Here is a 13298-nt window from a genome sequence, read left to right on the forward strand (position 1 = left end):
TCAAGAACCTCATAATCTTTTGAAATTTTAGAACAGAAGGGTTTCCAAATAAATGTCAAAACCTTAAATCATGTTCATGAGTATCTAAGTAGATGTTAAAAAAAAAAATCCAAAATCAACAAATTCCCTTTAAACTTTGAAGTGGGTCGACAACCAATGAAAATGGGACAAAATTATCAAAGTGGGTTTGAGAGAACGAATATAAAATTCAAAAGGACAGCTGAAAGAAAACAATAAAAAAAACTACTCACTTTGTTTCTTTATGCAGAGGAGAGGGGTGGCCAGATGAATGCTACCAATGAACTGCAGGAATGGTTCCCCAGGGGAGGTTGCCTATATCCTCTCACTCTTCTTCACCAACCAAAAGCATCAGATGAAGCATTTTTCACTAAGAAAAATAAACAAAAAGCAAACCCTTACATTATTGTACTCAAATTCCTCATGCCAGACACCTGTCAATCTCCAATTTCCAGAGGGGTTAGTGCAGCAACTCCCACTGTGACAAGTATCAAAAAAAGTAATATGCAATATATATATATATATATAGAGAGAGAGAGAGAGAGAGAGAGAGAGAGAGAACATAAAAAACTGAAGAGGAACAACATTCTTAAAGATATAAATGCAAATGATCAGGCTTTGTTCTGTTCTAAGACGCTCAGAAAATTACAACAGCTGATTTGAACAGTGTTTATGAACAAAAATGAAGAAGAAAAGCATCCTAAATGAATAATTGCATATCATATGGTGCAAGAAAGAGCTCCCACAGAACCACCACATAAAACAACAAATGCATAAAGATCTGAGCTGAATATCATATAGAATTAAGAGACAGATGGAAATAAGCCACTATAGAAAAAAGAAAAGAAAATGGTATGCTCACAGTGGCCAATATTTGGTATTACAAGCTAAGAGAGTGTTGATTCGCTCAAAAGAAATCTGTAAAACTGAATTTAAATTGGCTATTTGTCTCTACAATTCTAAAGAAAATGTCGAGACAAAAAATATCATTGCATACTATGATTCTCATGCCTGTGACTAATTGGACAATCACTAGAACGCACAAAGATGAGTATCAATTCTCCAATTCACAGCACCAATCAGCTATAAACTACTGATATCAGTACCAATTATTATAAGCTCTGCAAATCTTCATCCATGTGATTACTGGTGTAAAGTGCCCAACAAAGACTAGTTACGTGTCATAATTTGCAAAACAAAAACGAAGATTTTGGTATTTAACTAATATAAAGAAAGATTGGCAGTACAACACATGCAGTCACAAAGATTAAGATATTTTGCCACAGAACCATTATGAAATTCCTCCACTTCTATAAGTTGAAGATAGTTTATTCTGAAGGTTGCCTGTTGGCTATCCTTAAAGATGTTCTTTCTTCCCCTCCGTACGTACACCAAGAAGCCAATTGAGTTGAAAAAATACCTGCAAGACACATAAATTTGCCACCCACGTCTAGATGTACACAGACAGGACGCATGTGTGCATGTATGTGTATATTATATGTATCACATGTATGAATGGTGTCTATTCATGGTCATACCATGCACATATTTGTATGTACAATTATGCATCAATAAATTCGCATATAAAATGACTTTTACATGTGTAAGAAACATTATGTATATATTGCTTATGACAATCATTAAACATGCCCAATAAAATTATGATCTTCAAGGTATGATAGTTAACACAAGGCGGATGGCCGAGTCAATAAGAAAGTTCTCTAAACTTTTCATACATACGTATAGGTTCAAAGCTAATCCTGTGCTTTTACTTCTAAATCACCCATTTTCTATAAATTCCAGCGAGGAAAAAAGGGAAAGGAAATTAACTAACAAAAACCGAAATAGACTGCCGGAGCTCTCATCCTTCATGTTGATTATTGACCTAAAAGAGACTTCAATAAGGAAGAGAGAACAAACACATTTCCAAGGATCCTTACAAGAGAGAGGAATATGAACCATAAGTATAAACGCGGTCCTTAAATGAAGCCTTTAAGAACAGGGTCTGAGTTAATTAAGTGCTAAGGAGCCACAAATAACCAGACCCTAAAAAATTTCAGTAAGTAGAGAAAAGTTGGATCTCATTTTTGTCCCAATTGTGATGGTCATCATCGATGAATTTCTCGATAACTTGAGAGATTTAACTGTCTCAAGTACATAGCCAAAACCAATAAACAATCGGAGCAACTATGGATCCAGTCCAAACAAAATCAAGAAATTCTCTACAATTTTGGTCAGACGGAATTCAAAAAATGCACCTATTGGGTATACCTCGATCAATCTCCACATTTAGTTGATTTACTTTTGTTGGCATCATCTGCCATATCAGCTTCCTGAGCTACCCTGGAAGACAACATCGCCAGGCATCTTAGTTTGTTCATCTTCCTGAGTTACTAAATCTACCTTCCTAGCTTCCAAAGTGTCTTCCACCTCATTAACTACAGTTTCCTGGCTAATATGCGATATCTCTTCTTCAGTTTTTACCTCAGTGTCCTCTGTTGTTGCCTGATGAGATTCTGTATCAATCTGGAGGAGCTCCAAAGGAGTTGCTGCTGGATCCAATTCCCTATAACCCCTCAGAGCATTCGGAGCTTCTTCTCCCGTAAGCAAGTAATTGGGGACCTGATGGGAGAAGCGGAACATCTCTTCTCTAGGGATCTTCCTCACTTCTTTCAGATCCATGTGTTTACGAAACACAGTCCTGAAACCAACAACCTTAACAAGAGGAGCAACAGACACGCCTTGTTCTTCATTAAAATCATCAAGCACTTCTACCATATCGTATTGGTGTATTGTTTCTTCTTTAGTATCTTTATTCCAATCTGCAGACCAGTCTCTGTAAAGAGCCCAGACTTCACCCTTCTGAGGAAATATCCGAATCACCCCTCGTAAACCTTTCATCCAGCAAACTTTATGTGAGAAGGAGTTCAATGATCTTGTGCACTCATGTCTCCCAATTCTGAAATCCCCACAGGTTTTTGTGAACCCCGAACCTACCCAGTCCATAGGGCCAATCTCAGCGTTGCTTCTTGAGTTGAGCCAACTGATGCGCATTCTGAATGGTTTTCGGGAAATCACCTTGTGAATTCGAGCATAGAAACGAGGCATTCCATCATCATCATCATAACAAGCCCAGACTTGATCATCCCCAAATGAGCTTTCAGCTCGGTCCAAGTCAAAATTATGAAAATCAGAATCTGGAACAATGATTGAGATAGGATTTTTCTCACTACCTGTACTTTTACCAGCTAAAGAGCCTGACTGAGGCTTCCTCTCATGCCATCCTTTACTACTTGCAGAAAATTTACCATTAACTTTTATATCAGGAGTTTCATCATTCACCACATTCTTTTGCTTCTTGGACTGTTTATTCAAAGTTGATTTTTCAGCCAATGAGCTCCATTCTTTAAGTTTCTTACTAATTTCAGCTCGAGCCTTGTCCATTTGCATGTTCCGAGTTTCAAAGATTGACAACTCTCTGTGGCTATTTGTCCTGTTAAATGCACCATAAAGACCATAAAACTTCTGAGTATCAGGATAATTCTTATTTAATTCAGGTAAACGAACACCAGCTGATCCATCTCCTCTGGCTATTTGGTTTGCCATGTGGACCCCATAGCTGTTAATTCCATCAGTTTTTTTCTTTTTTGAATAAGGAAAGTGACTCCTCTCCACTTCAGTTGATGGCTGTGTCTCATCGCGATCTCTTTTCCCTTTCTCAATTGCTTGTTGAACCAAATTTGCAGATTGAGCGGAAGCTGAAGAAAAAGTACTACCAACACCAGCTGTCCGGGAGGAAGGGCCCCACTGAAAGTTCGCATTATCAACTGAATTAAGGCCCACAGAATGCCCAGTGTCAGGATTTTTAGGATTTCTACCAGTACCATAGACGTTGCCACTAACAGGATGCTGTCTAGAATTTTGAAGCTGCTGCTGAGAAGACCAACTAGGAGACTTGAATACATTTGGGGGTGGAGCCTTCTCTACGGCCAAAAAAGCTTCATGACAATTAGGGCAAAGGAGGGTGTGATTTAGATAGATCCCAAGGTACTCGTAATGAGTCTTGCATCGATTGCAAAGAGTCCAAAAAGTATCTGGTTTCTTATGGGAAGGCTGAAATGAGGTAGCCCCTACCTGGACTTTACTTTGAACGTTCCTTGCATTTGAAGCAACATTATGAAAATTTTGAAAGCCATTTGCACTTGGCGGCACAGAAGTATTTTGAGTGTGGGTAGAAGTTTTCTGTCGACTACCTTTCAAATCCCTCTTCTGATTATAAGCCAATCTCTTTGTCTTGTCAGATAACAAACTCCAGGCCTCTGAAACCAATTTAAACGCACCCTCTGCACCAAGTGACTTGTTTTTATCAGGATGGAGGACAAGAGCCAATTTTCTATATTGTTTCCTAATAGTCTCATCGTCAGTCGAGTGGTTCACACCAAGTATTCCATACCAATCCGCTTCCCCATTTATCTTATTCTCTGCAGAGATATACACTTCGAGAGTTGTCATCAGTTGAGAGAGACCATCAAGCCCCGGGTACAAATTTTGAGCCTTCAAAACAAACTTCTTTGCAGCGGAATAATTTCTCTCGGTAAATTTTCTCTCAGCAATTTCTTTCGCTCTAACTGCCTCATCTTTGTTGCACTCCATAATAACCTAAAAATCTGAATATTAAGAACCACGCCTATTTATAAAACTTCAGTTCAACCAATAATATCAGGTTCTACAGCTCAAGAAACTTCTGCTCTAAATCAGCAGTACTTTAGATGTTAAAGTACCTGATACAAAATCAAATAATAAGTTATACGGACATCTGCAAGTGTAAGCAGTACAATGGATCTTTTATGGAGAGTTAGGTTGAGGAAAGGGAATTGCCTAAGAAACTTAGAGATAGATTGATTACATTCATGCATTAATATGTATATCAATATTAATCATAAAGCACAAACTGAACAAAATCCAACTCAGATTTAATGCAAAGTCTATAATACATCTTCTTATTCATCATAAATTGCCTTAATTTCTTTACTCCCCAATGCATATAGTAGGCACGGACATCATCTTATTACGAAAAAAGATAATTCACTCATTCAACTCAATACGACGTATTTCTAGAGCTAACAAATAGACTGTGAAGCATGTTTTGTTCAGTGTCCCTTTAGCCTGAAACGTTAGAATAGATTATTTATGTGTTTTTAATAATAATATTTTCTTCCGTGCACAGCTGAAAACTCAAATGAGCAAATAATTTGCAGGCATACAACGTGGTCAAATAGGAACCTAGGGATATTTAAAAACGCTGTAGAAACTGGGAAGAGACATACAACGTGGCAGATCTCTTAGCTTCTATTTCAGGCAACCTATCCAAATCCTCTTTCAACAATTTCAATTGGCGCAATTTTTCGCAAGTCCTTGGGATGTTTGAAGCATTTCCTTTATGTCATATATTCAATTTCTTAATCTTTAACCTCAAAACTTCCAAGGTCGAAAGAAGAGTAAATTGCAACCCGTAAAACATTGTTTGTATTGGCTTATCAGACTGTCTATTACAATTTACATACACGCACCCAAAATCAGAGCCTGTACGCATACGGATAAACTTATAAAAATATTCACATAAGATCATTTTCCTTTCAGGGTCTTATTATTCTCATACGCCAAAGAACTCTTCACAGAGAAATGACCGATCGAGCCACCGCACATTGTATCGACAGTTCCAGAAGCTGAATTAACGATATATTTCACAAATTTAAACCCACATTCTCCTAAAAACCCCATCGCAAATTCAGCTACGAAATTAAAACGATTCCGAACTTGAAAGCCAGTGAACAGTAACCGACAGTTAAGAAAAACAACGAATCGGAACAACTAGCAACTAAGGAATGATCCAAGACCAAGGGATTAGAGCTCAAAGTTAACGGTCAAATTTTGGTAAGAGCATTTGAATTGAAGCAATCCAGTAGTGAAAAAGAAACCCTAGAACAACCGAAACTTAGGGGGAACAGATGTAAACAGAAAGGAAACTGAATCGGAATCATAAAAATTAGAATATGGTAGAAAGAATTACCTAATACGAAAAAAAATAGGAGGGTTCCGAGTTTGAAGTGATTTGAATCTGAGAAGACCATCGCCATGTACAGTGACCCATTTGTCAAAACCCCCTGAGAGCCTGAGAGATTTTCCAAATGCCCCCAAAAAAAAAAAAAACTGAATTTTTGGGGGAGACAAAAAATTAAGAATTATGGATTTGGTTAATATTTAACTTTTTCTCTCTCCTCTTTTTTTTTTTATTATTATTTTTTTATGGGAGAACAAAAAAAAAAACTTCCTTAACTAGAGTTAGATTTTAACTCTAGTATAAGGTTTGTAATATGCTAAATATAGTTAATTATTTATGATGTATTTTTCTTCCAAATAAAAATTGGGAGGAAAAATGGTAAGGGAACATTTATTAATCAAATTTGAATTTACAAATTTTATTTGTTTTTATATTTGTTACTGATAATTATTATGCCAAATGTTGTAAGTTTAATACTTTCCTTTTGTTTCTTATATATTTATTTTATTATTTTCCTTTTTAATTTTTAAGTTTAAAATATGAATGTCATTAATATTTATAATATAAAGAAAAAAACCTCATTTTATGTGATGAAGTTTTACAATTTAGATTTTTTTAAATTATCGAAATAAAAATAATACAAGAAAATTATCTTAAAATTTAATAATTTTTTTATCTCGAATGTTTTTTTTAGATAAATTTTAGAATTCGTTTGGAGGATAACATTGAAATGGTTGAAATCATTTTTTATGCTATTTAAATTACTAAAAGAACGTGTTTTTCATTATTGAAAACTATTTTTATGGTACGAGAAATAATGTAGAAATGCAAAATCAAACATTAAATTGATTTTTCAATGATTAATAGTAGGTTTATAAGTAATGATATACCAGACAAAAGTAACTGACCTTCGAAATAAAGTAACTAATGAGTAGGTAGCTAATCTGAGTATAACTCGATCCATTAGACTATTATAAGTCTCATCTACAGACTGAAAGTTCGAATCTTCAACTCACCTGATGGATTGAACTGAAAATGAATCTATATTATTGCACATCTGACTAAAAAGGTGAAAAGATGGTTTCTTAAGACGGCCCGACTCTCAAGAACATATGAATAGTTCATAGCACAATAATAACCAAGCAAAGGGAATTTTTTTTAATTGGTTTTCACTACATTTAAGGCACATGTTTGTATCATTAAGAAAAGTACCAAAAAAAAACAGGTTTGAATTCAACCACATTTATGGTTGAATTTGGCGCATTAAACGAAGCACGTGATTGTTTGGTTGAGAGACATTAATCTTTATAAATTTCAAACCATATTTAGAAAGGTAAAAGGAAAGGAAATGAATAAACATGATGGTTCAATTTCAACTGGAAACTTATCTCAACAACTAAATTAAACTATAAAATGATCAAATTCTAGAACTACAAAAGCTTCAAAGTCATTCTATTTCCTTTTCTATTATATTGTATAGAGCAACGAAGAACATAGACCGAAGCTCCTACTAAGCCGTGTATAAGTATTGTTCAAACAACCATGTAAGTTTTGTCGACCTGAACATAGTTCAACTAGTTTATACATATAGCTTCGACCAAGAGATCAAAAGATTTGACTCTTCACATCATTGCAGATGCAATAAATAAATATAAGCTTTCAAATGAAAGCTGTATTATCCTTTTAAAAAATGGAGCTGATGAGAATGAATAATTGGATCCATGGTGTACGTGTTTGCTTTCCAAGCAGCTTCCTCAGGCAACTTGATTTTGGCTGTCACAGCACAGTCCTTTGGTTAGTTCACAGAAAACTGCAGCCAAATAATACTTCATGTAATTCAATGAGTTTTTGGACAGAAAGAAAAGAACCTTCACATATATGCTTGTTTTTACATAGCTTTCCGAACATCAGGCACAAAATGCACTTCATTTGTTTTCTCGTGGGTCACTAAGAGAGAGATGAAGTGCTTTCACGTGGATATACAGTGTGCTAGACATACAAAAGGCAAAATGTATAACGTGTACGTCTGTCTAATGCATGTCGAAGATTATTGGGAGTGAGTCTCACCTAAGTTAATTTAGTGGAAGATCGTGGATTTATATGTAAAGGAATAGATCTCCAATAGTATGAGGCATTTTGGTGAAGCCCAAAGCAAAGCCATGAAAGCTTATGCTCAAAGTGGACAATATCATACCATTGTGAAGATCCGTGATTCCTAACATAATATCAGAGTCATGTCCTAAACTTAGCCATGTCAATAGAATCCTTAAATATCGAACAAAGAATTGTGAACCTCGATTAAGGGGAGGCTATTCAAGAGTTCCATAAGCCTCAAGGGAGGCTTATAGTGTACTTGTTCGAGGGGAGGATTGTTGAGGACTATTGGGAGTGAGTCCCACGTTGGTTAATTTAATGGAAGATCATAGGTTTATAAATAAAGGAATAGGTCTCCATTGGTATGAGGCCTTTTGGGGAAGCCCAAAGCAAAGCCATGAGAGCTTATGCTCAAAGTGAACAATATCATACCATTGCGGAGATCCGTAATTTTTAACCATGCATACATCTAGTACTTGGCTCACGGATTAGAGACGACCAGAGTGGTGAAGTGCAAAAATTAGTGAATAGTCGATACCTGACTCCCGAGTATATATAGCCTGTAAGATTAACAAATTTATAATATATGATAAATAGGCCAACATATCATATATAGGCTTACCTCTCCATCGTACGCCGAACAAAACCACCCTGTAACCCGAACACCCTCTTAATGTACATCTAATTAATTCAACATGTTGTGAAGAAATGTAAGTTGCACAAGATCCCACGGTCATCAATCACATAGGCAGTTCAATGTGCAGTAGACAACAAGTATTACAATTATCAATTTGCAGTCTACAACTAAAGTCACAAATACAACGCTGTATAGCACTAACAGCCAATGAAGCCATTCACAAAAATAATGTAGTATCATACCTTTTTTTGCAATGTAATCCTGTTGAGCATAGAAGACAAAGTAGAAGAAGACAGATTGAGATAGATAAAAATCTAAGGCATGTGACTTTAAGTGGAAGGTTTGAAGTGATTGCCGTAGTTGAAGGCCCTTGTCTGTAAGGTAGAGGTAAGGAACAACTGAAGGTGAGAGCCGATTGAGATCCCCCACTTCGAACTTTTGTGCAATGCACTTTCTTTTTGCCATATATTGATCCTTTACATATCACCAAGGTAAGCAGCTAAGCAATTTTTTGAAGAATGGAGGCTTATTGCCAACTGCTATGACAAGGGGGTGATGACTGTCACAGATACATATAAAAGGACCATTTTTGTTTCCTTTTTTGATTCCCCAAGAACAGGCCAAGAAACTTTTAGTTCTCTTAGTTGATGTATCCAGATGCCTTTTCCAATATTCATAAAATGACAAAGCTCGTAGGTTAAAATTACAACTACGACATCAAGTAGTAAAAAACATGGTGACCAGAAATGCGAATAATGCTAAGAGACGAAGCAAATCATGGAGGAGTTTCCATTTCAGAATAAACAAACAAGAGAACCAATAGTCTTGTGTAATTAGATCCGATGACCTTTGTAAAATCCCACGTTCGTTGGAGAGGACAACAAAACATTCTTTATAAGGGTGTGGAAACCTCTTCCTAGTAGGTGCATTTTAAAGGACAATATCTGCTAGTGGTGAGCTTGGGCCGTTACAAATGGTATTCGAGCTAGACACCGGGCGATGTGCAAGCGAGGAGGCTGAGCCACAAAGAGGGTGGACATGAGGCGGTGTGCTTGCAAGGACGTTGGGCCCCGAAGAGAGGTGGGTTGGGGGTCCCACATCGATTGGAAAAGGGAACGAGTGCCAGGTGGACTGTGAGATCCACATCGGTTAAGGAGGAGAACGGAACATTCTTTATAAAGGGTGCATAAAACTCTCCCTAGTAGACACGTTTTAAAAACTTTTAGGGAAGTCCGAAAGAGAAAGCCTAAAGAGGACCATAATTCAATAGAAAAACTTCAAGTTATTTTCAGTTGAGTTATCGTCATAATAGCCCAATGAATCTTCATTTGTTCTAAAAGTAACCTTTCCAGTCCAAAGAGAATGAGCAGTTTATTTCAAATCCAAACAAAAGTCCATGTTTCCAATAGGCAGACAAGATGAGTTGAAATCAGAAAGAAAATGGATGTCCAAGTTAAATCAAAAAAAGAAATGTTCACGGAAGAATATTGCCACGAATTATTTAGTCTAGTGGGGAAAACTACAGCACAGAGAAAATGTAAGACGCTCTACTCCACTTTTCCAGTCACAACTTACCATTTTCCTGCAATCCTTCTACAATGGCCTGACATAGGAAAAACATACCTTGATATGGAAGAAAACTTGTTCATAATCTAAACATTCTAACTGCAAATAGAAATAATTGAACTACAGCAGTATATTGTCTTCGAAGCCCTAATTAAATCAGAAGGAAGATAACCAATTAGAACAACGCACCGATCAAAGCTATGAAATGCCGAAATCGCCAATTTTGTTCTTCAAGACGAGTGAAAGTTGATTAACGAGATAGGAGAAAACTCGCATAAATTTTAACACTCATCACAAGAACATCCAATCCAATTTACCTTCTCGTTCCACTCAAAACACCTCCAGAAACGGCTGAATTCATTGAAATTGTGGAAGAGATGAAGAATATTTTCGATCGTAAGGCAATAAACCAAGAAAATACCATGGCGCTGGAAGGGATTGGCTGAACATGCGTCCAATGGAGGTTGCTTGTGTATATACTAATGGCGTGATTACTCGAAAGCATTTCATTGGCTCTTCTTTTGGAAACCATTGTTCTTTTATACTCCAATACTTGTGTGACGCCAGAAAATATTAACTGAATTATATATATACATATCCATAAAATTTTATATATGTTTTTTTTAATTAGTCCTTAACCATTAAAAAATTTAAATAAGAGTGTTGACCTAACTCAAGAATCCAACCAAGCTCGACTAACCCAAAATTAGAGTTACAACCCAACCCACTCGATTATTACAAAAATTAACAATAATGGACATTTATAACCGAGGTTAGTAATACATCTGACTTATGAATGGTTGACATTTATTTTTAATGAAAATTTAGTTATTGTCGTAATATGTATTTTTTGCAATATTTAAAAGAAAAAAAACAATTGGACAATTTAACCCAACCCAACTCAAAAATACAGAATTGAGTTGGGTTAGATTTAGTTAGATTTAAACCGCCACCCATCCAACCAATTCAAAGTTCCAATTAATTTATACTAATGTCAAATATCTTAATTTTGACTTACTTCTTATTCATTAATTAACAATCATAATTATTTCATTAATATATTTAAATACATGTGCCTCCATATAAATATTAACTAAATTGTTGTGACACATAAAACTAAATTATTTATCAACAAAATATAATCGGTCAATTTAATAAATTTCATTTTTTCAAGTGTGACGTGTACATATATGTCAATAAATACAATAATTAAAATGACGTATCAATTATTTATTAACAATTTTTTTTTAACTAGAGGATATAATTAATTATTTTGAACCAATTAAACTAACTCTATAATTTAAAAAGGTTTAATGACCCAGTAATTAAAAAAAATGTTATGATATATATTTTAGTAATGTTAAAATTTGTTAATAAATAAACTCCAAAAAATCTTTAAAAAATTAAAGGAAATTTTTAAAAAACATTACAAAAAAAAAAAGAAAAGAAAAAGAAACGCTTTTTCAATTTATTATTATATAATTTTTTAATTTCTTAGACTTTAGTCGAATCTAAATATTATTAGACGACATAATGCATTATTAATGTTAGTTACAAACATCACATATTATTAATCCTCATAATGGTGTTGTAAAGAGGACTGGGTTGAGTTATAACTCTATTTTTCGAGTTAGTTGGATTGATCCGACAAAAAAAAAAAAAATTTAAATAATTCAACTAAGTCGAAATTAAAAAAATAAAAATTTAATTGGATAATTTGAATGGATGACTTATTTTCAATTCATTTCATATAACTCCAAACTGTTTTAAAATAGAACGAACTAAATAACTAAAACTATCCAAACATTATTGGAATGAATATTTTCCAAAATAAAAAAAATAAAAAATATAAAGTCACGAAAAGTGACCATAAGTCAACGAGGGAGAAACGGTCAGAATTCAGATATTTTTCTTTGACTTTTCGAGCCCCTGCAAACCCATTACTCACGGGTTCAACTAGCCTAAATTTCCTCAATCAATAACCAATCCCTGCATCACACGTGGCCTTAATTATCCACATTAATATCTCATTAAATTGCCTGACTAATAATAAAAATTCAAAATAATAAAAATAAATAAATTGAAGATTTCCAAATTTCTGGTAAATTTTTAAATATTTAATTTAATCTTAAACTTTAAAAAATATATATATTTTTTTTGATCCTCAAAATTTTGCATTTTAACCCCTTAAAATTTTAATAAGTTTGATTCAATTTTTGTCATTAAAATAATTCATAAAAAAGATACAACTTGTATTTCTATATATTTTTATTTATTTCTCTGTCATTTTTTTTATCTCTTTGAAATGTTTTTTGTCGTCTAGCTTAAATAATTAAATATTTTCTCAAATTTTACTCTCTCTAAATTCTTTCCATTTAATTTTTCCACTTATGAAAATTATTTCTAACTTTCTCTCTCAAATAAATATAATAATTTGTCTCTTTAAAGAAATTATTTCCAATTTTTCTTTTTTATCTATTTTTTTTTTCTAACGTAAAAATTATTCCTTTTGTTTTAATCTCTCTATATTTTATATTTTTTCTCTTTCTAACACATTTTATGACGTCAAAAGAAATTATCTTACGTCATGTTTTTTAAACTTTACTATATTTAATTTTTCTCTCTTAAACAATTATATTTAAAAAAATAAATTTCCTCAAATATTTTTTTTAGGGAATTAAATTTAAAAATACATATAGAAAATTTGTTGTAAAAAATAAAAAATAAAACCGTTTTCAAATTTTTTTAAAAAATTCAGTTTTATTATTTATTTATTTATTTTTGAGTCTTTGTCGTCGTCGCCGTCAGTGTTGGACACCAACTGCACGGATTTGGACTCATCTCCGATCTCTCCCTTCATGTGAAAAAAAATTAAAATTACCAAAAAAATTGTTATTTTTAGTGAATTATTTATTAATGTGA

The 13298-nt window shown here is 33.9% G+C and overlaps 1 protein-coding gene and 2 long non-coding RNA genes across 4 annotated transcripts; all 3 read right to left on the reverse strand.

Moving 5' to 3' along the window:
* Positions 1-924: 924 nt before the first annotated feature.
* LOC111459762 lies at positions 925-6227 on the reverse strand. 2 transcript variants are annotated; one of them, XM_023102798.1, is made up of 3 exons: positions 6089-6227; positions 2503-4799; positions 925-2361 (listed from the first exon to the last, which is right to left on the reverse strand). In XM_023102798.1, exons 2-3 carry the CDS (start codon positions 4669-4671, stop codon positions 2344-2346), a joined length of 2187 nt encoding a protein of 728 aa, XP_022958566.1. In that variant the 5' UTR covers positions 4672-4799; positions 6089-6227; the 3' UTR covers positions 925-2343. The 2 variants fall into 2 exon arrangements, with proteins under 2 accessions (XP_022958566.1, XP_022958565.1); XM_023102797.1 differs by having other exon boundaries at positions 925-4799.
* Positions 6228-7556: 1329 nt separating this feature from the next.
* LOC111459346 lies at positions 7557-8294 on the reverse strand. Its single transcript, XR_002713274.1, has 2 exons — positions 7948-8294; positions 7557-7905 (listed from the first exon to the last, which is right to left on the reverse strand). It is a non-coding gene; the product is annotated as an uncharacterized LOC111459346 (long non-coding RNA).
* Positions 8295-8638: 344 nt separating this feature from the next.
* LOC111459348 lies at positions 8639-10880 on the reverse strand. The gene is made up of 3 exons (XR_002713275.1): positions 10566-10880; positions 10386-10413; positions 8639-8854 (listed from the first exon to the last, which is right to left on the reverse strand). It is a non-coding gene; the product is annotated as an uncharacterized LOC111459348 (long non-coding RNA).
* Positions 10881-13298: the final 2418 nt, after the last annotated feature.

The sequence above is a fragment of the Cucurbita moschata genome, unplaced genomic scaffold (assembly GCF_002738365.1).
Source record: "Cucurbita moschata cultivar Rifu unplaced genomic scaffold, Cmos_1.0 Cmo_Scf00022, whole genome shotgun sequence".
NCBI lineage: Eukaryota > Viridiplantae > Streptophyta > Magnoliopsida > Cucurbitales > Cucurbitaceae > Cucurbita > Cucurbita moschata.